This window comes from Gopherus flavomarginatus, chromosome 5 (genome assembly GCF_025201925.1).
Source record: "Gopherus flavomarginatus isolate rGopFla2 chromosome 5, rGopFla2.mat.asm, whole genome shotgun sequence".
NCBI classification, from domain to species: domain Eukaryota; kingdom Metazoa; phylum Chordata; order Testudines; family Testudinidae; genus Gopherus; species Gopherus flavomarginatus.
The window spans coordinates 48472316-48497447 of record NC_066621.1 but is presented as its reverse complement, the minus strand read 5'-3'; the positions used below and the strand labels follow the sequence as shown (position 1 = coordinate 48497447).

The 25132-nt window shown below is 39.5% G+C and overlaps 1 protein-coding gene across 8 annotated transcripts in view; it reads right to left on the bottom strand.

Moving 5' to 3' along the window:
* Positions 1 to 2417: 2417 nt before the first annotated feature.
* Positions 2418 to 25132, bottom strand: part of AP2A2 (adaptor related protein complex 2 subunit alpha 2) — a 90164-nt gene continuing 67449 nt past the window's right edge. For 2 of the 8 annotated variants that reach the window (XM_050952838.1, XM_050952839.1), the window contains exons 15-22: positions 23338 to 23501; positions 20104 to 20186; positions 19371 to 19460; positions 15831 to 15954; positions 9172 to 9288; positions 8898 to 8967; positions 6790 to 6924; positions 2418 to 5651 (exon numbers count right to left, since the gene is read on the bottom strand). In XM_050952838.1, the coding sequence (XP_050808795.1) occupies positions 5574 to 5651; positions 6790 to 6924; positions 8898 to 8967; positions 9172 to 9288; positions 15831 to 15954; positions 19371 to 19460; positions 20104 to 20186; positions 23338 to 23501 (861 nt within the window). In that variant the 3' untranslated portion in view covers positions 2418 to 5573. Of the gene's footprint in view, positions 5652 to 6789; positions 6925 to 8897; positions 8968 to 9171; positions 9289 to 15830; positions 15955 to 19271; positions 19461 to 20103; positions 20187 to 20977; positions 21056 to 23337; positions 23502 to 25132 lie in introns of those variants that run through there. The other 6 variants (XM_050952832.1, XM_050952835.1, XM_050952834.1 and 3 more) reach the window with 4 other exon arrangements.

The window sequence follows — 25132 nt, the reverse complement described above, 5'->3', positions numbered from 1 at the left end:
TTTGAAAACTGTTCCAGATTGCACACTACCAGGGCTTGGTGTGAATCACCCACTGAACCTCAATGCATGCAGCAGCCCCCACAAGATCAGCCAAAGCTGTAACTGCTGGAAGTGGAATGGAAGAGCACTACTTGGGTGCACATAAGGACTGAGGAGCAAAGGAAAGTCAGGTTGAGGAAGCTTGCCAGTTATACTGAACGGAAGATGAAAGGTAAGGTGATCAATATCAATCTAGATTTAAGGGGATCCACAGAAAACCTAATTTTTGTACAGGATGTCAACAAATGTACAGTAAGGAGCAATCCTGCTCTGACAGGAACCAGACTAGCTAATATCTAATGGAATCTATAGCGAAATGATCGAATTTGCTGTTCAGAATATGGTTGCCTATATTTTCAATAAGTAATTAGTACAAAACAGAAAGGGTAGGCAAAAAAGTAACTGTCAAACAGATAGCTAAGGGTTAATGTTCTTTTACCTGGAAAGGAGTAACCTGAAACACCTGACCAGAGGACCAATCAGGAAACAAGACTTTTTCAAATCTGGGTGGAGGGAAGTTTGTGTGTGAGTCCTTTGTTCCTTGTCTTGTGCCTGTACTCTCTCGGCTATGAGAGGATTTTTCCTCCTGCTTTTCTAATCTTCTGTTTCCCAGTTGTAAGTACAAAAGATAAGATAGTGATTTATATGGTTTTTTTATTTTGTATTTACATGGTGTAGTTGCTGGAGTGTTTTGAATTGTGTACTTTTGAATAAGGCTGTTTATTCTTTTAAGCAATTGACCCTGTATTTGTCACCTTAATACAGAGAGACCACTTTCATGTATTTTTTCTCTTTCTTTTTAAGACCTGTTGGAGTTTTTCTTTAGTGGGGAACTCCAGGGAATTAAGTCTGTAGTTCACCAGGGAATTGGTGGGAGGAAGAAGTCAGGGGGAAATCTGTGTGTGTTAGATTCACTAGCCTGACTTTGCATTCCCTCTGGGTGAAGGAGGGGGGTAGGGGGGGAGCTTGGCTCTCTCTCTCGGTACCTATTTCCAGGACTGGAAATAGGGAGGGTGGCGTCCCTCTGTTTAGATTCACAGAGCTTGCTTCTGTGTATCTCTCCAGGAACCCAGGGAGGGAACACCTGGAAGGGAGAGTGGGGGGAAATGGTTTATTCCCCTTTGTTGTGAGACTCAAGGGATTTTGGTGTTGGGGTCCCCAGGGAAGGTTTTTGGGGGGACCAGAGTGCCCCAAAACACTAATTTTTTGGGTGGTGGCAGCTTTACTAGGTCCAAGCTGGTAACTAAGCTTGGAGGTTTTCATGCTAACCCCGATATTATGGACGCTAAGGTCCAAATCTGGGAATAGGTTATGACATTTGCTGTTCAGAATATGGTTGCCTATATTTTCAATAAGTAATTAGTACAAAACAGAAAGGGTAGGCAAAAAAGTAACCTATTAAGATTAGAGTAACACTGAAACACTGTCAAGGAGACTGGTATTTTACTCAGGATACGTATTTTACTGGATACTGAGAGAGACAACTAGTCCATTTCATTTGAATTTGTGATTACATACTACAGGATAACTGTGTTAACAGAACCAAAGATTTGAGGGAATGGTAGCACCTGAATTAAACAGCCTGGTTTTTAGAAATGCTGAGCATCTGGAGCCTCCATTAGACTTTAGGATGAAGCTATTCAACAATTCTTAACAACACAACAAAAAACCCCACACCCTTAAAAGTTGTTTACCTGCAAATTCACTTGACAGCGTAGAAAATCAGTGCAAGTTTTTATAACTTTGTATAATTTGCTTTACAAATCACAACTGCTTGACTAGAGTGATGCAAGTTTAATATGTGCAATTATGAAAATCTGCACCATAATGAAGGAGTTCTGATGCAGATAATTGATGTTGTGGTCAAAAAAAAAAAAAAAAAAAAAAAAGAAAAAGAAAGCAATACCGCTTTACTTAGCAGATGGTCCCTTGAGGGTATTCAGTGTTCCATCAGCTTACTTTGAGACTTTATTTCTGTTAGTGTGTTGGCACTAAAAACCCACCATGGGAGAGTGAGCTGGATTATTTTACAGCTCATGCATGCAAATGAGTTTCAAATGCAGTAATTTTTAACAACTGGGGATCATGTGAAAGTCAGAAACAGACTTTCCGATTTCAGGTCTGGCTTCAAGTAAAGAAATTCTAAGAGATTAGCACAGAACCCCAAGTTACTCTGTACATATACAATAGTCATTTTTCAAAACATAAACCTCATTTATAGAGTTTTGTTTCCCACATAACATGTAGGATCAAAAAGCTTTTGTTTTGCAGATGAAGTACAATACAGTATTTGAAAAAACTATGATGCACTATATCCGAACACATTTTAGCATATTCCCCCTTCCCCTCCAAAACAGGAAAGTAACATGGAAGACAGATAAATTTAGTAGGTTACTGCTCTAACCATTTATTTTTCGTTTCAAGGTAACATAGTTCTTTTGATGCATTTATTTCTTTTCAATCTTCTATATAGTCATAATAAAGAAAATCCTCCAATTTGCCAGAATTTTCTTTTGATTTATACAAATGAAATGATCACGATAAATGTTACACACTGGAGTGTAGATCAAAAAGTGCACAATATTCTGTCCTGCTGTTCAGTTATTTTCATGTGTCAATGCCTAATACTGTACTTTGAACAATAATACTGTTTTCACTGCATAAACTGCTTGAGAGAAGATACAATCACTTTGGTAATGCCCAACCATCATTTCACAAAGCAAACAATATTTGTCTTTAGTTTTGTTCATAACACTGCTAGTGTGGCTCTCTGAATCATCTCATCCAATACAGAATTGTGGACACTTGAATAAAGCTTGATTACTTTTTTTTTTTTTAAATACATCCAACATTCTAAGACATTCATTAATCCTTCTCCTTCCTCCTCCCCACATTTAATACACAATTCACCAAAACTTGAACCAAAGCAAAGTGAACTAAAACAGTACACAAAAACAGTGTCTCAGGTGTCCTTTAATGAAGGTATAGGATCCGTATTTCCAGAGGGACAGATGTACAATGGGATTTGGAAGAATGAAATAGCAGCTCTCTCCTTGCATCTGCTGCAGCACTCACTTTAACATAGCATGGTTTAACATCTCAATTTTTTATAATATAGCACACAATAGCACAGGGTCCAAGGGTACAAAAATGTGCCCATTAAAAGGACTTACTTGGGACACCCCTCTACTCCCCAACTAAGGGTTATTTGGGACTTAATTGGCCCTAGTTACTGTCTGTTATTTTTAATTGCCAAATTCAGAAGGTAGTTTAGTACAGTACTTCAGTTTACCTAGCCAAACTTGTTTGTAGGAGATGTCAATGTTTTTAAAGAATGGCCAATCATTTGTTGGTGCCCAACTCGGAACATCCTAAAGGGGCCTGATTTTCAGACGAAGGGTGCTCAACACTGTCAGAAAATCTGGCCCCTGTAAGCAATCTCAACTTAGGCACCCAATCCACAATCACTAGTCACTTCTGAAGGATTTTGTCTTTCGTTTTTAACTTACATTCAAAATACATCACTGGTCCTTGACTGAACCAAGTTAATAGCTGTCCAGTTCCATTGCCTAAGTCATCTAAAAAGTAAGAAGTCACAAGGCATGTTTAGTCATGCAGCATCCAATTCCTCACAAGTGCATTGTGCTGCATGGCAACAGAAGCCTCATTTAGTGTGCAGTTCCAGCATCTTACTAGTACTGCATTTCAAGCCACATAGTAAGGGTGTGCTTGGTTACAGTATGTACATTTGTAGGACAGTATGTCTCAAAGATATAGATATATATAATCTCAGAGAAATTTTACAGTTTGAATATGAGAGGTTGCTTGTAACTTTTGACTCCAGTGTTGGCAGACATGCTCCTTTGTATTAAATCTGTCCCACACATCCCTACTGTTGACAGCTGCTAATTCCCAGCCTGTCCTAACTGCAGAGCTTGATCTGCTTAGGTAACCTTTGGTGCATCGAAAAAGTCTGAAGGATGTAAACAAGATAATTATGTTTAATTGATTTCTTCAGAGGAGATGCAAATCTTTGCTCTTGTAGAACAATGAGCTATTAATGCATAGAGTCAGGAAAACCACTGTAAAAGCTGAACATTACAGCCTTTCTACTCCCAACCTCAAAAGAAACCAACACACATACATGATATGACTGTAGGAGATTCTTTTCACCACTACTATGCTTCTCTGCAGTGCAGAGAAGGAATTGTACAAGTATTAATTGTTCACTGCCCGGCAATTTGGTCACATGATTAAACAATAAAATGTTAACTGAGAAAATATTGTCTAAAATTAGATCTTGTACTTCATTTTTAAAAAAAAAGTCAGATGGACATGTTGTGCCTTGAGAATCAGATAGAATGATTTCTTCCCACCCTTTTTGTGTTGCAGCATCATGTGATCATAACCTGGTCTCCATGACTGATGCAGTGTTAACTATGTAATCAACATTACGAAGGAACAATCTGACAGGGAACAGAGAAACCAAATGGACATCCTTCCTATCAGTCGCTCCATTTGCCTAAGAACAGGGAAACCAAGACTAGTTAAGGTGTTGCTTTCCTCAAGATAAAAAAACAGACACGTATAGACTAATGACCTAATACTGACTCTGAAGGACATTTCACGCAATTCATTTTGGATTTCTTACATCCCGCCCCCTTCCTCAATTGAATTATAAATAACTGCTAAGCAAAAAAAATTCCTCCTGCATCCTGTGTTGCAAAAAGGAGAAAAACTGAACTCAAAGCTAGTGTAAAGGGGGATGTTGAGAATATTAATCTTTTCAAAAATCTGGTCCTAAGAATTTACAGGTGCCGCAGAAGTCAACTGAATATTAATGCTACTCTGACTAAGCAATATATTCTACTGTGTGATGTGGCAGTGCTCCGACTTAAGATTTTAAAACATACCCTGGAATCTGTCCTCTCTACCCATCACAAACTTGGTGCCAATACCTTTAAGAAACGTCATTCATGAGTTCACATCACTTTTGACTATGTTAATCCAGAACCGAAGTGTGGGATCAATTGCAGATTGGTCAATCTGACCCTCAACAAAGATATGAATTAAGATCACTGGACATTCCATTTGGTTTCTTTTAGCTCAAAGCAGAAAGGTGCACTTAGTAAAGGCACTAAAGCACCATGCTACCAGCAATTTACAGTGGCATTTCAATGAGAATACACAAGAGTTATCACACTTGCCTAAGCTCATTTCCTGTTAGTTAAATTTTAAGAAGCCCAACTTCTTACACACACAAAAATAGAGCACAATTAATACAGACACCTCTCCCACCCTTCATATAGCATAAGCTAAAAAGCCATGCTTTTTTTAATATCTAGAAGTCATTTTATACCGTACATTTTATATCCTTAATTTCATATGAAAGGGACAAGTCCTTTTAAGGCTGGGAGTTGGTGGTGGGTAAAGTTGCAGTACTCAGACACTGATGTACAAGACATTTATTTGCAGCAGGATGAGGACAACTATTGCAGAAATGGAGAAACAAAATTGGACTGATCTTGTTACTATTAAAACTGTTCTGACAGCAGTTCACATAATCTCTGAGATACGGTTTCTTTACTTGTTCGTAGTGTGAGTCTATACATCTGAAAGAGAGCACATAAGAAATCTATGTATTATAAAGACAACAATAAAACATGTCTGCATTTAGATGGACTTATCAGAAAAAGCATACAGATTAAGTAACAAAGCAGTACAGGTGCCACTTGGTCGTGATATGAGCAATGGCTAATAATTTTCATGTGAGACTGACAACTTTATTCAGGCACAGAAAATGTTTAAAGTCTGCAGGGACAGGTCCTCTGAGTTCTGAAGGTGTTTAAATGCTTTGCCCAAATCTTACTGTGCTCTAAAATAAATAGATTTTCCTGCTTAACTACCTATCTAGAAATTTCAAACCTCTGCTACCATACCTTGGTGCTGAAATGCGGACAATCCTTGAAAGCTCGTTAAGTGATCAGCAGCAGGAAGAGGAGGAATTGCTTCTTAGCTACTAAAGGCATTCTCACTAACTCCACCAACTTGGGAAGCAGAGATGTGTAAACAAAACCTGGATTCTCAAGGCAATACATTTCATTCCCACTGAGAACCAATACAACCCAATATCACCAGTAAAGAGAACACAGCCATCACGTGCAGTTCCTTTGATTTTACAATAGTAGCAAACACTATTACTACAGATTTGCATTCTTCCACAAGTGGTTCACAAAGTAGTAAACAAAACAGAGCTATGTTTTGTTCATTTAGAAACAAGGGAAGCAAAAAAAACCAAACACAGTTTTGTTTAGGATGTTGAAAGTAAAATTTAGTAAGAAATTTTTAACCTTCAACAGGGTAAAAAACAAATGCAAAAGACTATTAAGATTAATTTAGTGTCCTCTGCACAGTAAGGAGAGTTGTTGTTTAATGACAGGATGGAATATTTTCCAGGGAAGAATCTCAGAGTAACACAATATGTGAGAATGCAAAGCAGCAGAGGCCTTTGGAAAGCTGAAAAGTAGCCTGCTGAAAGCCAAAGCCAGAACCAGCTGCCTCCGTTTTCAACCTATTTGGGGTTTATTGACATTGACAACTGAGTGTGAGACATCACATAACTACTTCTATTGCAAGTTATTTTTACTAAACACACAAGGTATGTTTAGTCAGATGCATTGGTAAGATAAATTTTATTCCATTTCTGTAAACCACAACTTATATTTAACTTGCAAATACAAAACCAGGTACCTGTGCCTGAAGGTTGGGTTCAAGACGCAGCAAACATCCAATCTGGGTAGTTTTTGTGTGTATTATACCAGCACCAACAAAATTAGCAGGGTTGGGATCTACCTCTTCAAGCAGGGCAGAGCCAAAGCCAATGATCTATCAAAGAAAACCCAAAAAAGAGAGACTGTTTAGAGATACTGCAGGAACAGGAACACAAAAGTACAAAAAGTATCCAAGAATGGTCATGAAACAGCTAATTCACCAGATCATGGTCACCAGGTAATTGATTAAGGCCTTGGCTACACTCATACTTTACAGCGCTGCAACTGGGGTGTGAAAAAACACCCCCCTGAGCGCTGCAAGATACAGCGCTGTAAAGTGTCAGTGTAATCAGGGCAGCAGCGCTGGGAGCCCGGCTCCCAGCGCTGCACGCTACACCCGTAAGGGATGTGGTTTACATGCAGCGCTGGGAGAGCTCTCTCCTAGCACTTCCGCTCTGACTACACTCACACTTCAAAGCGCTGCCGGGGCAGCGCTTTGAAATTCCAAATGTAGCCATACCCTTAGTTAAATAGGCAGGGAACTTCTTAGCTCTGAAAATTAATTTTAAAGCAGCAATAGTATTATAAGAATTCTGACATCTTAACACTACCACTATACCACAACCTGAACTTTTAAGATACACTTGCTTGACACTCCAAGTTGTAGCAACACTTACAGACAGGATGAGGGGTCTGTGTTCTCTGGATTGAGGTATTTAAATCCTTTCTCCACACCTGTCCCTCATACCTTCCTCACCTGCTCTATTTCTCCAAGCCCTTCTCCCTTTCATTGTCTTTCCATTTAATCCCTTTCACGGTCTTTCCATTTAATCACCTCTTAACTAAACCCCATCCACAAAAGACTCAATGGAACATGCCGCTTGCCGCTGTCATACTGATCACTCTGCTTGCATGCTCTAGCCCTTTCCCCTGCCTTTTGGCTTGTTTGTTGATTTAAACTGTAATCTCTTCAGGGCAGGGACTATCTGCTATTCTTTGTACAGTGCCCAGGACAGTGAGGGGTCCTGATCTTGCTTGTCCCTAGGCAGTACTGTAATAAACATGATTAATTATCAGAATTAGAACTTTCCTAAGTTTGAGAGGATTCTATATCTGGAGTTATAGTTCAGCCCTATTTTTTGGAAGCGTGGTAAGCTTAACATTGTCTCTTTCTGAGCAAACAGGTGTGGACCACTGAGATAGCAATGTCTGAATGCACGATATTATTTGCTTGCTTTTATTAAATAAGGGAATTCAAACAAGGAACTTCAATTTATACAGGAAGACTCAGCATAGAAAGGATACAAAGAAATCCAGTCAGTCAGTTATGTTTTCTTTCCAAATGTTATAAAAATGGATGTACTGTGAAAGGGCACTGAACTAGAGTGGCCAAAAACTGCCTCATATTGAAAAACCTCCCATACTAAATGGCTAACAGATATTAGTCACCTTATCTAATGATTAGCCAGATTTTAACTCCAGTTGCCAGATGGCATGCTGTAAAATTTTCACTGGAATAGTTAATCATGCTAATAAGATTTCATGATACGTACAAGTATAATAGCAAACAGTTGAGCAATAAGCAGGGTTTGAATGGTAAAAAAGGAGGGGCTGGTTGAAAGTTTGCTAATTTCACAATGTCAACAAAGAGTCAGTTTTCACCCCACTTTTTGACCAGGTAGATTTAGGCAAAACATTTTGACAAAAAGGAAACAATTACATTAAAAATATGTTCAAAACCTATTTTTTTTAGCAGCTCTAGTAGAGAGTAGACATTGAAGTGCCCTCCAATTCAATTTCATGAATGAAGTTCACATTTCAGTATAAACCACAACAAGCCCTAGAACTCTTAGAAATAAACCAATCTGGATTAAAACCTATGTAAATCTTACAGATAGTTCCATGCTGCTAAATGCAATTACCTCACTGACTAATTTGCAATGTGTTCGTGCCTAAGCAGCACGACACAAATACCCCAAAGAAAAAAAGAACAAAATAAAATGTAATGATTCTATTGATGCTGACAGTCGTTAATATCACTGCTCCAAATCTGAAATTCGTCTGTTAAAATACCACACTGTTACCTACCTTTGCCTTTGTGATCTCTGTATCCATTGGATGCTTTGCTTTAAAGATGTTCTGCATTTCTTGCTGAGGACTGTGAGAAACATACAAGTTAGTATCATGCTATAAATACATAACACAAGAGCATGTCTGGTAGAGTACTGAAATGCAACATTAGTATTTACTTATATTGAAGAAGCTCTCACAAGCCTCAATCAGAAATGAAGCACCACTGAGCTAGGTATTATTCAACATACCCCTTTCACTGAGAAATTTACAATCTGGGTTCTAATCTTACTTGCTCAGTTGTTTCCAACGCTGGAAGAAGTCTTGAGAGGCCATCTCCGTAGGTTGGAAAAATTTGTTCAGTGTGATGGGTAGTTTTACTGAAATATTTTGAAATGTTCCCCCATATCTGCATGAAGACCAAAGAGAAAATGTGGTACAAGTTATGATGAATTACAGACTGTATTTAAGAAAAAAAGTGAACACTGAACGATACTGTGACACTGGTAAACCAAGTGCCAGCTCTGATCCAGGCCGTGGGCATTAGCTAAGAACTGACAAACTCATAGCTGGAAACCAAAGCAGTTCACCTATATGTTAGTTTTGTTCAAAACATATATTAGTCTCATAAGAATGTATTTACTGCTTAGAAGCCATGAAATGATTGTAAATCGCTGTATGCATTAATCTTACTTGTAATGTCTGTATTCCATGCTGCAAGGTAAAACACAAGTGTTTTATAATTATAAAAATGCCTGCTTTGAACATGTGAATTCAGATGGAAATAGTGGCTCCCATTGCCCACCCAGAAGGGCTATCAAAATTAAGTGGGCCATCACAGAACAAAAGCTTTGTTAATTGCCTCATTCACCCATCGACAAGTATGTGCAGAAAGCCTCCGCCCATTGATTTGGAATGTTGGAAGAGGTAAAGAAAAACAGATGACATGAAATCTTTTTATCTTTGCTGTTTGGACTCTCACAAGGGCTGGAACCAAGGGCTGGAACTAAAAAGAAACATAAAACAGACATCTCAAAGGTCAACCTGGATTCAGCCCTAAAGACATTAAATGCTGACAGATTACTACATCTGTCCTCTTTTGAATCACAGACTGAAACTCATTTGTGTTTCTACGCTTGCTTGTTTTAACTTGCGTATAAATCGTTTTTTTTCCTACTTAATAAACCTTTAGTTAATTACAGGATTGGCTGCAGGTGTTGTCTCTGGCATGAGATCGAAGGTAAAAATTGATCTGGGGTAAGTGACAGATCTCCTGGGACTGGAAGCAACCTGACTATTTTGCGATTTTTGGTATAAATGATTGTTTATCACTAAGTCCAGCTTGCCAGTGTGGCAAGAGACTGGAGACTCCCAGGGGACTGTCTGTGACTCTATGGTAGAAGTGTTACAGTGATCTAGGAGTTCACAATTGTTACTGAGTTGGTGAAATCTAATTATAGAACATATCACCAGTTTGGGGTGTCTGTTATATTAAGAACCATTTATATAAGAAAAGAGGGTTACAAAAAACTCATTTTAGATGCGTATGGAGGCAGAAATAGATAAATGCATCAACGCCTCAAAAAGAACTCCATGAATCTGGAGTATAAAGTTCACATTTAGAGTGCTGATAGTATAGATAATGCCAACCAAATAAACATTGAGAATGGACTCACAACTGCAGCTCTCATGTATTAAGTCCAATTGTAATGGGGAAAAAGCAAAGTAAAGTAAACAGCAGTAGTAGTAAGCCATCAGCTCCATCCAGAAAGGCTTCATGTCCTGCGAGGACTGCTACAAACACAACTTCATTCTCCAAACCACCATCAAAATGGCCAGAAGGGTGAGGAAGTAGTGTGCGGTAGCATGGCTCAACCTGGCTAACATCTCTGGGTCCGTGCCCCACCACCACATCTTTGCCACGCTCCAGGAGTTTAGGATGCCAGAGAACTTCCTTCATGTGATCTGAGAGCTGTACGAGGGATGCAGCATCACCATTTGCTCGGTCGAAGGGGAGACTGCCGAGATCCCGATCCAGAGCGGAGTTAAGCAGGGCTGTCCCTTCAGCCCCATCACCTTTAACGTCACCGTGGAATCATTTTTCTGAGAGCAACCTCCAATGGCACAGATGGCTTCAACCTCCATGGTGAGAGAGTGAGCATTCTGGATTATGTGGACGACCTGGTCCTGACCAAGGAGGCCCCAGAGAGCCTCCAAGGTATGCTAGGTGCCACCAGTCGACCTGCTAACTGGATGGGGCTCCGCTTCAATGCAAAGAAGCGCACAACTCCACATCGATGGCAGCAAAAGGGACTCAGTGCAGGTAACGGTTTTCCAGATCCAGGGACAGCCCATTATCCCCCTGGCAGAGGGGCAGGTGTACCAGCACCTCGGCAAGCCGACAGGATTCTGGGTCCGGTGGACCCAGAATGACACCATCCAGGAGATCTTGCAGGATGCTGCCAAGACTGACGCCTCCCCTGCTGGCACTGTGGCAGAAGATAAAATGTCCTGAACACCTTCCTGATCCCCCACATCTCATTCGTCCTAAGGGGATCTGCCGTGGCAAAAGTACCCCTCAACAAGGCAGACAGGATAGTCCAGCAGCTGGTGAAGAAGTGGCTGTTCCTTCTGCAGAGAGCTAGCAATGAGCTAGTCTATATCGTCCACAGGCATGGCGGTGCCAACGTTCCCCACATGGGCGACCTGTGCGACATCATGGTGATCACCCATGCCTTCCACCTGCTGCTGTGTCCCGCCGCCATGGTAAGAAACATTGCAGCCAACGCCCTCCGTGACGCAACAAAGAACCAGATCAGCAGAACCCCCTCCAACCAAGACATCACCACCTTCCTGAGTGGCTCCCTGGATGGTGAATTCGGACAAGATGGGCGCAACATCGCTTCACTGTGTTCCCAAACTTGCAACGCCACGCGTCGCCAGAGGAAGCGCATTGGCTTCTGCTGGGAGTGGTGCAAGGAGCGCCAGGAGCTGGGAGTCCTGGTGCCACAGATCAGGTCCAACGACAACACAATCGTCACTCCAAGTGCCAGGAGCATGCTGGAGAGGACCCTGAAGGCAGCCATCCACTCACTGTATGTGGAAATCCTGAAGCGTAAACTGGACCAGGATAAAGCCTTTGAGCTGACCAGCAAGTGGGATGCCAGCAACCACTTCCTCGCTGGGGGCGGCTTCACCCATTTCGCCAACTGGCGGTTCATCCATCGTGCGCGGCTGAACTGCATCCTGCTCAACGGAGCCGTCCGCCACAGGAACCAAGACAAGCGTTGCAGGAAGTGCGGCTACTCCAACGAGATCCTGCCCACGTCTTGTGCAGCTGCAAGTCCCACTCCAGAGCCTGGCAGCTGTGCCAAAATGCCATCCAGAATCGCCCAGTGAAAGCCATCGCACCACACCTGGAGGAGATCTCCATGAACGGCACCATCCCCGGTACCGACCGCCTGCTGCGACCTGATGTGGTCGTTACCGACGAGGCCCAGAAAAAAATCATCCTTGTCAATGCCATGGTCTCCTTTGAGAACAGAATCCCGGATTTTCACAAAGCCCAAGCTTGTAAGCTGGAAAAGTATGCTCCCCTGGCTGATACATGCCCTGATCGATGGAGCCCTGGGCACCTGGGACCCCTGCAATGAGCGGGTGCTGCGGACCTGTGGGATCGGTTAACGCTACGAATGGTTCATGCGGTGCCTCATGGTCTCGGACACCATCCGATGGTCCAGGGACATCTACATCAAAACACATCACCAGTCTTGGACAGTACCGGGAGGTGTGAGCCGGAACGACATCATACATCAACTACAAGAAAGGGACCGAGATACTTTTTCCATTGGACTATATGAACTGGAATCATAAACTCAATGAACATTAAATCTCACCAAATGAGGGTAAATCCATCCTCATCATCACATCCACTCATACTCCACACCTGAATATAGCCATTATATGAACAACATACTCTCATATCTCAATGTCTGTACTTTGACCCGTTAACCTTTTACCTCCAATTGGGGATATTCCAGATTATCTATTCCTTACACCATCCAATCCTAAACCAAATTTCACAGCCCTTGATAATCTGTACATTATTCCCTGATATCCAGAAACTTCTACACTTAAACTCTGTACCGTCTTCTTTTTATTTTATCATCTTAATAAAATTCTTAAATCTGTTACTGCTTATTTTAAAAGCATGGCATTCTACATGTAAAAACGTTCATTTTCATCCACAGCAACAGACTGAATAGAACAATAGCAAACCAGTATAAAAATAATCAATAGGTAAATCGTTAGTCAGGTTTATGCTTCAGTGGAAACATGCATATAAAACATTTCAAAAGGTACAATCTCACCATAACCCACAAGAGGGTGAACAGATTTATTTCTATGGAAATGAATACACCAATGCAAAATACCACCATTTTAGATCAACATAAGGCAAAGTTAGCATCTTGCCTTTATAAGGCTGATAATCTTAATGTTTAAATTACTAAGGAGGCATGACTGAACAATGTCAATTCTTTATTTGGACAATTTGCCTAAAACAGCCATCTTAAACATTGTTACCATGTGCATTTCTTTTCCAGGCATCTTTAACGTTCTTCTTAAATATTAAGAACTGTGAATAGGATATACTACCTAAGAAAATTGCACAGTATTCAAGATGTAACAGGCCACAGGTTTAAATCTCCTCCAACAGTTCTGATGCTAAAAGTTTTTGTTCTTTGTATTTTTTAAACAGATGCTCTAAGATATTTGGAAAGTCTGAGTTAAAATACTCACCTATAATATGCCTTCTTGCTTCGACATTGGCTTATATGAAGATTACACGGTTAGGTGAGGAGAGACTCCTACACCCTCCTTTATTAAACAACTCCTCACGGCCAGCATCTCAATTAATGAACTGCACACAGTCATTTCAGGGTAACTCAAACTGACACTCAGGTTAATCAAGTTTAACACATTCTAATTTATATTAAGAACCATCACCTTGGGTAAGTCAAGGAATTATTAAAACTGAATTTACTTTACAGTTCATGTTGTCTGTTCACTGTTTTGCATTTCACTCAGCTTGGACCCTGAAAAACAGTAGATAGCTTCTACTAAGTTTCACTTTCAGATTTTTATTGGAATATCACGGGAGCACACATATTCGCTGTAAGCACTGTAGAAAACTAATTAAAAAATTCCATTATATCATGAAAATGTTTCTGGACAAGAAGTTAATCTACAACTTTCACGTAGGAAAACTTCCTTTTTGTACTGCATAGCAATCTGGAGTTCAACCTTATTGAATAAAATTGAGAGATAAGTGAGAACAACGGTTACCTGTTCAGTTAGAATTTACCTACCATGTTGTTCCAAAGAATGACTATTTGAGTTGAATACAATGTTGTTGTAGCTGTGTTGGTCCCACAATATTAGAGAGACAAGGTGGGTGAGACAATATCTTTTATTGGACCGACTTCTGTTGGTGACAGAGCTCTTCTTCAGTTCTGGGAAAGGCACTCAGAGGCTGTGTCTACACTGGAACTTAAAAGCCACGATTACCTTGTGTCATTTGACTCGGGTTAATGAGTGGTTCAACTGTAGTGTAAACATTCAGGCTCAGGCCTGACCTAGCTCTGGGACCCTGTGAGATCCCTGGAGTAGATTCATGGGGGATGAGGTTGTAGAGTTTCTCCTGAAGTTGTTTGGGAAAGGATTGTATGATATGCTTAAATTCCTGGGTGAATTGTGATGTGGGGTCTTTATGATCTTTGTAGTAGATGGTGTTGGAGAGTTGTTTGTTGGCCTCGCTGACATAGTTATCACGGTTGAGAAGTATGATGGGACCCCTTTGTCTTGGGATTGGTTTTCAGGGACTGTATTGCTGTCCTATTGGTGGTGGAGTGATTGTGATGGCTGTGATTTCTGTTAAAGATTTCACAGTCAATTTTTTTCCAGAAGCAATCAATCAATGTAACGATCAAGTGTGTGGACCACATCCTGAAAGAAATCTCTCTTCCAAACCCACTGTTCTGGCCCTCGAAACAAATCTCCCATCCTCACCGAGCTCATTATCAGTAGCAAATTTCCCACAGACCAGGACTCATGAACTCAAAGTGGCACCACACCCTGCCATAACAGATGCAAAACCTGCAAACATATCCATATCTCCACTGCTAGGATGATCAATACCCCCTTCCCCCCGAACATTCAGGTTCAGGCTTGAGCCTACTCTGGGACCTACACAAAATACTTGGATCCTATACAAACTTATCACAACATGTGGTATACTTTATCCAGTACATAATGTGCCCCAATAACAACGATGTGGGTGAAACCAGATAGACAGATAATCTCTTTGCTCTCAAATAAGCTCTCAAAAATGATAAAAGACAAACACTATCACCTGTGGGCAAACACTTCTCACAAAACAATCTTTCCATATCTAACCCCTCAGTCCTTGTCCTATGAGGAAACTTGTGCAGTACCTTTAAAGATTCATGGCTTTTTACAACAATCTGAAACCCATTAACCCTTCTTTTTTGGAGAGGTGTTAGCAGGCCACTTCTCATTGAATGGTCTCTCTGAGTATGTGTTAACTATTTATGCTAAAAACAGTCTCTTCCACTCTGCATTCAGCTGTGACACTGAGTGCCTTTTCCAAACCTGAAAAATAGTTTTGTGTAGCTCAAAAGCTTGTCTTTCACCCACAGCTGATGATCCAATAAAAGGTATCACCTCATCCACCTTGTCTCTCTAAATTGAAGGCCTTTAGCAACTTGTTAGAACAAGCCCTCAGACAATTCCTCTGTCCAGAGTACATTTTAATTCTTCTGTGCTTCCATCGCATTTTCAGATTCAGACGTCTATGCCGAAGTCCATGTCTATGCTAAGCTTTACTTGAACACCAAAACAAATTTAACTAAAACAAAAAACACCTTTTACCTGAATTGAATGTTTAGGATTGGAGCTTCCATGAAGTCTGATATGCACTCAATATTCACAACTTGTTGCACCTGAGCACCCCCATCCACTGTTGGGTCCACTGGTTTTGTTTGCAGGTTCAGGCGTGAGAGGTTATTAAGGAAACCAATTCGCAGAAAAAAAAATTGGATTGTGCTTTTAATCATTACCACTGGCTTTAAATATAGATTTACATCTTCATATGGATAAACTGGACACTGGAGGGGGGGTGGGTGGGAACAAACTTTCACCAATAAGCTAAACGCCCCTGTGAAACACAATACTAACTAGATGTTATGTGGATAATTTTTCAAGCACCATACCAATATACAGATTCAAGATAGTATGAGACAATTTTTGCTAGTAACCCTTGCAGTATTAAGCAATGTACTGAGTGCATGCAATGTATGCAAACATAAGATATCCAAACAAGTCTTATATGCTGTACATGGTAATTCTGAACTGCTAGTGGTATTCAATTTTACTCACATTTTGTATCCATCAATCCCCACAGATCTTAATATATTGAGTAATTTGCAGTTGTAGATTCTGTCAAATGCTCTTTGGAAGTCAATAAAACTATACTGTGTTCCCCATTTCAAATGATCTTTCTAATATGAGATTAAAGTTCATAATGGTGTTTATCATGCCCTTTCCATGTCTGAAGCAGTATTATTGTTCACTTCTTTCCTTATCCATCTTTCCTCGTATTAGGTCTTGAAGAACTCACAAAAATATTTAGAAATAAAACTACACAGGACATTTAGCCCAGGCTCTGACACAGGTTTGATGCCAAGCTCCCCTTCCATCCATATACAAAATCACTCTGACTTAGGTCAGCAAGGACTCAGAAGCCAGGACCCAAGACTCTGCTAGGGGAGTGGATCAGAGTCTGAACCCCACTGTTACTCAAGTCCAAACCCTGTCATTTTGCAGCGTGGCTGCAGTTCAAGCCACAGACCCAAGTCAGAATGTCTGTAGTGCAGTATGTAGTGCACCCAGATCAAGCAACTGTAAGCCCAGGTTTAAAATGCAGTGTAGATGCTCAAGTGCTGGCTTGGAAGAACCATGTTCACAAGCCCGGGGCCTAAAGACCTGATTTACATTGCAGTGTAGATATACCCTCGGGGTATATAGCATCTGTATACTCAGACTCACTGCCATGGGTTTTGTTTTGTTTTTTTCTCCCCAGTATAGACATACCTTAGAGGCATGCGATTGTTCTGTAGTCTTTACAATCTAGCACTGGTCTTTTTTTCAGTTTGGATATGTAAGGTTGTGAAGTATTCTGGCAATTCTCCTGTCTTATATATTCTTCATTACCTCTGACTGGGCTTTCAAGTCTTCATCCACTATACTTTAACAATTCCGCCAGTATTCCATCGCACCTACTGCTTTCCCATTCCGAAATCTTTTTATTGATGCCAAGATTTCTTCATCCATTACTGATGGACTCTAGCTAAGATTTTTCAGGCCTATCACCACCATATAGTTGTTTGATACATTCTCACCATCTGTTGTTCTTGTCTTTAGGGTCTGTCAAATATTGTCCATTTTTGTCCTTAACAGTTGTATTGGTCACCTTTTTTCCTTTAACTGAAGGCTCTTATCTTTTGACATATCTCATGTTATTCTCTTTATCCAAATGTCCAATTTCTTTGCATTTCTCATATAGCTATTCAGTCTTTACTAATATGCATTTATTCTTTATTATTTTATTTATTCATTTTTACTAATATGATTCTACTAATCCACAAACTCTTCACCGGCCTGAAAAATTTTCAGCGAAGGCACTAAAATTTGTATCATATTGTCTTTCCATATGAGAGGAAAGGCAGACTCCTAAGTACGTTATGAAGCTTTTATCCAACAAAATTTAAATTGTATTTTATAATATATTTGCTGGGACTAATGTTAATACCATGGACTTGTTTCAATTTATTCTAAAGTTTGAGACTTCTCTGATTTCCTTAAAAGCAGCAAAGAATCCTGTGGCACCTTATAGACTAACAGACGTTTTGGAGCATGAGCTTTCGTGGGTGAATACCCACTTCCTCAGATGCATGCCTGATTTCCTTATTGCTTTCACAACACATGGCACTAAGAGGACCAGCAATCATTTAAAAGAAGTCTTAATTCTTGTTTTATTCGTTGCCCGTCCCCTTCATTACCACAAAGGCTCACAAGAACAATGAAAACTGACTATGGTGAAACAGTAAATTAACCTTATAGTGATGTCAAGGGTGCAAAGTAATTTGAAAAAAAACCTCCCCCTATAATCTTTCAGTTTAGTAATTTTAGGCATTACTTGTAATAGTGGTAGATCATTAAGATGCAAGTACAATTTCAGCATTATGTTAATGTTTGCAAAATACTATATAGTACATGCACTAGGCTTATCAGCTAAACTCTATAGTTAAAATTCCATTAATTTTTTTAAAGGATTTATGAACTGTTTCATGGCATCCACAAGTGTAAGGTGGTCTCAGTGGAACTTACCACTTAGGAAAGCAAGACCAAGCAAAATAAATATTTTCAATTCATGGGGAAAGCAAGGAAGGAGTCAGAAAGTTAATCTAACCATTTCTAAATAAGGAAGAGGTTTAATCACAACCACATTTTTAAAGAGTTTGCCTGCCAAAAATATATATTTTAGCATCAAGATCTTTAGTTAGTAACCAAAGGCTTAACTACATTTCTTGTAGCTTCCAAGTTGACTTCAATTTACTACATCACAACAGCGCTTGGACAGTTTGCTGATTACTTTACCACATGCTATATTCATGGAATTTTTAATAAGGCGTCCTTATTTTCTTTGATACTATCAAGTATATTCAAAATCCATAGCTAGACTTTTACTAACTGCTTTAAAGTGACCGTTTTGGTAGTGCAACACACATTTTAAAGAGCAGTGAATAATCTCTCCACATTAGCTTGCATAGCAGAAAAGTTCATTTAGTTTGCATGTGTCTAATTTGACTTATTCCCTTTTAACTCTCAGTGTATTTTGTGGTTAAATTTTAATTAACTCTCTTGATACCAAAGAGTTAAAACCATTTCAACTTTAGTACCAGCAGAGACACCTAAACTAAACTTGGCAATAGATAATAGCTCTGTGGTAAATTAATCAAATATCTGATTTTAATATGCTCCCTTTTTTCTCCTGGAAGCTGGTACTTTGCCCATGCAATACCATGAATCTTGTCAAAAGTGTATTAGGTAACTTCTCACAACAACAAGATATTCCTATACGAATCCTACACAATACTACGTGTAGTATTCTTTCTAGAGCCACAGATTTTGCTAAATTAATTTTTCTACACTGACACCACAAGGTTTTATTTTTAAGACAAAGAAGTGACAACTTCCTCATTTTGTGAGGTATCAGACCTTGAATCTAGCAGTGATTGCATTAGCCAAAGTATTTCTTTATTACTGTTTATTTTTGCATTTGATATATGTAATGATCAGGTGCATACATAACTACTTGCATATGAGGCGGAGCAATTAAATCAAGGATATTTGACTGAAGTTCATCTGAACAGATTAGTGTTGGAGTAAAATTCAAGAACTGAGTGGAAGTCTTGTTACCATAAAATATAAACATCCGACCTGGAAAGAAATAGGTAAAAACATATAATTATAAAATCCTCAAGTATAGCACATATAACATTAATTAAGTATACTGACTACATTTGGAGCAAGAGTCTGAGGCTGAGTCTATACGTACAGTGTTTCAGCAGTGCAGTTGTAGAGATACAGCTGTCTTTCTGCAGTGCGTCTGGTGAAGATGCTCTACGCCAACAGGAGAAAGCTCTCCCGTCAGCATAAAAAAACCCACCTCTGCGAGTGGCAGAAGCTATATTGGCGGGAGAAGCTCTCCCACCAACACAGAGTTGCATGCACACGCACGAGCACTTATGTTGGTTTAACTTATGTCACGGGAGAGTGAGGGGTGGTGGAATATTCACATCCCTGAATGACAAATTTTGCTGACATAGGCTATGTCTTCGCTACAGCCTAAGATAACTGTTTTCCACCATCAACACAAAAAGGGTTCCTCGAGTAGGTTAGGCCTCAAATCTGATCCACATTAGATGTTTAGAAAATTTGTCACCAGTAAATTAACAAAATAACGATTTTTAACTAACAAAGTTTGTTCCCAATTCTGTGTGGATGCTGCTGTTGATACAAGGAAGTTAACACCACGTTAACTACTAGATCTATTCAAAACATATAAAATTATCGGTCTTACCCAAGTTCTGTCGAAACTCAGATTTCAGTCCAATCTGTAGCAGCTGATTTTCAAACAAAACTCCATTATTTTTACACACAAACCTAGAGAAAGATAGGTACATTTGGATGGTAAGAGTTTATATTTTAACTGCAAGACAAATCATTACAAAGCAAAGCAATCAAAGCCACGGAACTTAAAGGTCTTGTGGATAGCGTAAAGAAGAGAATCGTGGGCCCAGGTGCCTTGAAGTAGTCAGTAAAAAGGACAGACAACAGAAAAATTGTAAACTTAATTAAATGAATTTATATTATAGCCCATACCTTCCTTTCAATGTATCATTATTTTAACTATTCAAGTTTATTTCAATGTTATGCTTAAAATGAAAATAGGGAGGAAACCAAGACACACAAACATGCTATATAAGTACCAGGCAACAGATTTTTCAATCCAGCATTAATCTAGTGGATTAAATTAACTTAAATTCAGTGTCTCACCTACTAAGCACTTGAACAAAGTGCACTTGCAATACCAATACTCTTGGCTATGCCTACCTAATCCCCAGTTACATTTGTTCTCAACCCCAAAATGATTGCAAAACATGGCATACAACTAACACTGATGAGGAGAGGCCTAGTTTTAGAGCAACATGTGGTATTGCAGGTGAGAGCTGAGCTGCACTGGCAAAGTTGTGAATGAGTATACAGCTATGCAACCCAGTATCTATAACCAGCTCTGTGCATTACCAGTCTTACTGCATGTCTAGAAAAGACACTGGCCATTTTGAAAAATAGTGGGTTAATACTTAGTTTAATCCCCTGCTGTGTGATTTCTGATTATTTTGTGATAATGCTCTGGAAGTTGCCCATCTTTGCAAGATTTTAGTATTGCTTACTTGTGAATAAGCTCATCAGCATCATGCACAGTATCAGCTGGTTCCTCAGAAACTACCTCAGATGAAGCCAGGTCAGGGCTAATTCAAGCAGCGCAAAGGAAGAAAGGAGGTAGCAATAGAGATGGCAAGAGTTATAAGTTAGTTAAAAAAAAAAAAAAAAAAAGAGCTTAGTCATTTCCTTTATTTCCTCCCTCAGAACAGTACTTTGGGATATGACACACCAAGGCCTACATTTTTTAATTAAGACATCTGGAGTTAGGTACCTAAATACTTTAGCCATCTAAGCAACTGGATTTTTCAGAGGGGCTGAACACCTGCAGTCCCCACTGAGTTCAATAAGAATGGAAATGTTCAGCACTTAAAATCACACCACTTCAGGCCTCTAAATCCTTTTTAGACATCTAAGACCAAGCACCATTGTGCAAAAAAAATTTGGATTAAGTCCATATTTAAGAACGCCCATTAACTTTCATCAGTCTGCATACGGATGCCAGGTCCTCATTGCCACTGGAAGCATTTCTAGTTACAGTCATGCTTTTCTCAAACTCTAATAAAACTGTACTGCTTGAATGAAAGAACAAGCATTGCCAAAACATTTTAGAACAATTATATAACAGTAAATACACTGGTAGACTGTCCAGAACATCCCTTAACCAAGTAACAGATTTCCTCCTTAACCCCACTTTACTACTTATGGGAAAGTAGCAGAGGTTACTGTAGAAGACACTTAGGTAGTAACTACCTTAGACAAGCACTTTACCAAACGTAATGACTGCAACACGATAGGGGTTGGCAACGCTACTCATTTTTCTGCAGCAAATGTCCACATATGAAGCATTAATGCTTCACCCCTGCAGATCACTCCTGAACTACCAGCTTAAAATTATATGAAGAGAAAGGACAGAGGAGAGGTATAGCAGATGCCAGCTCTAAAACACTGGTTAACTTTACTGCGACACACTAAAGATTACCATGTATGAGCCACTTAAATTTGTCTTTAATACAATCCACTATCTTGCAAGAATGAAATATTTTAGGATGAAATTTTTCAACCATAGCAAACTGCAGGCAAGTAGATTGTGTCTGGGTTGGTACTTTCTCCTGGCAATTTTACAGAGCTGTGCTGGAGCACATACTTATCCCTATACTTAACAGGAGAGCAGGAACACACAAAGCATGACTGCTGTGTACTGCAATGGCTTAGCTGCACTCCATTACTTTAAATACTTGGTCCACAGTCGTATTAAATCTTGTTTAGCAGATGTTATAATCAGAGGTTTGACACAATGCGAATTTAAAAAACAACAAACAAATAAAAAAAACCCTGATTGACTAGGCACTCTTAACTATAGTCAAATGTTTTTCAGCTAAGTGTTCAATGACAAGAGATTCAGGTTACATATTCTACTTAATATCAGCTCTGCTAGTGTGCTAGAACTCTGCTAGAAAAAGCTAGCAGTAATATGGATCCTCATAATATTTACACCGACACCCAAGAATTTAATGTCCTGTGAACAGTGCCTGAAAGCTTTATATTGAGAATGTCACCTAAAATGCTGATAACATAAAAGCAGTTATTGATCATTGAATTAAAAAGGTACGCTGGAATGTAGGATAATATGTACTTTTAAATACAAGGGACATTGTTTAAAGTTTTTTTGCTTCTTCACAATGAGGCCATTGACTGTAGTTAGGTCATAAACAACATATAAAAGCCAAATTAAATATGCCTTCAGGTCTGTGACTGGTTTATTGCATTCAGACAGACTATGTTTAATAGCTCTAGGAGATCTGCTGTCACAGAGACAAATTAGCAATAACCTACTCACCCTGTGCCAACAACAGTGATTTGTTACAGATGCAAGGACACAATCGCTAGAGTCCTGCATGACCCAGGAATAAGAAAGGAATTCTATTCAATTTCAGCTGGATAATCCAAAATCTGAAATAACAGTACACCACTACAAACTAATACATTAATACCTACAGCCTGATATGGAAATGCACGGAAGAACAGGGTACCTTTATGCACCTAAAACTGAAAGCAATAAAATACAAATCATTTATGGCCAGGCCCAAAGTTATCCACTGACCTTATCACTGCATTTAAGTCTAACTGTACTCAATATAATCTGGATATTAAGCATAAAATAAACAAACTCTAAGCTTGCCCTTATGTGATTATACTAGTATACGAATTCCCTTCACATGACATTAAGTAGGACTGATAAAGCTATGTTGTTCTTAAGGGTGGGGGGGGAAGTTTCAGTTGTTTGTACTCTTCATAAGGGCAGGGTGGAAAAGGTGGAAGATAAGAGGCACCACCTACGCCCAACTCAGTTGAGAATTATTTTAACTACCTTGCAAAGTTATCTTCAGAGCCAGGAGCAAGAGGTGCAACCACAGAAGCAGAGTCCGAAAATACATCCACCAGCAAACTGCCAGTAGTGGAAGGTGGAGGAGCAGAGCTGGTGAGAGGAGCTGCACCGAGGCCCAGAAGGTCTGCTGATGGAGAAGGAGTAGACTGTAGAAGATAAAATGGAACACCTTAAAGTTGCATTTAACTCATATATATACTAATACAAAGCCCAAGCAAATCTGTGACTAATCCCCTGCTCCCCAATAGAGACTGGCTCAGATTTTTACAACAGTTTTGTTTGTAGGAAACAACAACATCTTCCACATGTGGCTATCACCCTGCCCTTTAAATGGCCTCAGACAGGTAGTTTCATAGCCAAAAAACTGCTAGTTTCCCATAACTAGATTTTACCTTCCCATAAAGCCAGTTGTAAACCAAATACCAAGAAGAATGAGGGTGCGTTAAGTTAAGTTATCTCCCTCCTTCACCTTTGAACATCAAAAACAGTACAGGTTAATCTGCACTATTTTGCAAACTCCAACTTTACACACTTCTAATCCAAAATACTTGTGTCCCAACATGACAAACCATTGTGTAAACCTAAATTTCAGGACATTTTGACAAACCCAGATGTCTAAAACTCATGTTTTCCTGAATATTAAAAACCCTTTATTTTTAACAAAATATAGTTCTTTGTTCATACACTTGAACATTAAGTTCTGAAGCCATGCATACACTCAAAAAAGAAGTATTGAGACTAATAAGCCAGAAACCAGGATGCTCCTAAATTAACATTGGTTAAGAAAGGAAATAAAATCTAGTATAAGATTTCCCAAAACAAGTAGAGTAACATCACTTAAGTCGCAAAGGAAGTAAAATGAACAAGGAGTTCCAGTGGATGGAGAATCTGGCATTAAAAGTTTGTGGAACTTTTATTTCTTGGACGGTTGGTTGGGAATTTTCCCTCTTCCTAAAAGGGAAGGAGATCGAGGGAAAGGCAGTTAATCTTCTCCTGGAAAAAAAGCAAGATATTAATAAGTGGACATATAGTGACAATCTACTTATGTAAACTCCTAATCACAATGTGTACAGGTTTGCAAATTGTGATTCCATAGTGAATTATAATGAAAGCTAAATTGGGGCCCTATTACACTGATTTGGAATGGAAATATTTTTCTTCTTGTAGAACTTCACAACATGTGCTAAACAGAGCTCAATTTATTTTTTTCTAAAGTTTTAAGTGATTCCACTGTACATTTCAAAAAATTCATAAGCATTTAAAAAAGTGACCATTTTTAAAATTGGTAATGGTTATTTGGGACAGATTCTCTGGTGCACAAAGCAAACCTGAAGCAGCTAAAGATCTGCATTGGAGATTTCCATCTACACTGGCAGCTCCACCACCTTTGTGCTGGAACCACACCCCTTCCTGTATAATGGGAGGTAAGGTGAATGTCAAGGGTGCGGCATGGGAGATGGCATGGTTGAACTAGGCACCACTGTACCCAATTCTACATTGGAATAAGAGCCTTGGTCTTTCACCAGCAGCATAAGTCTATGCTGCCCCCTTCAGGTTTCATTTATGTTGGGGCTTGGCAGCTGAAAATCAGCAAGCTAGGACTGACTTTCTGTCAGTCAACTAAGCGGTGGAGAATCAAACCAACAACTGCTCTTTGGGTCCATTTAGTTTAATACAGTTAAAAACTTCAACCATACCATATATACACAGTACTGATAACACTTCTCATACCCTTCATTACCACTGAGGGTCAAAATTTTCAGCAGTGACCAGTGAT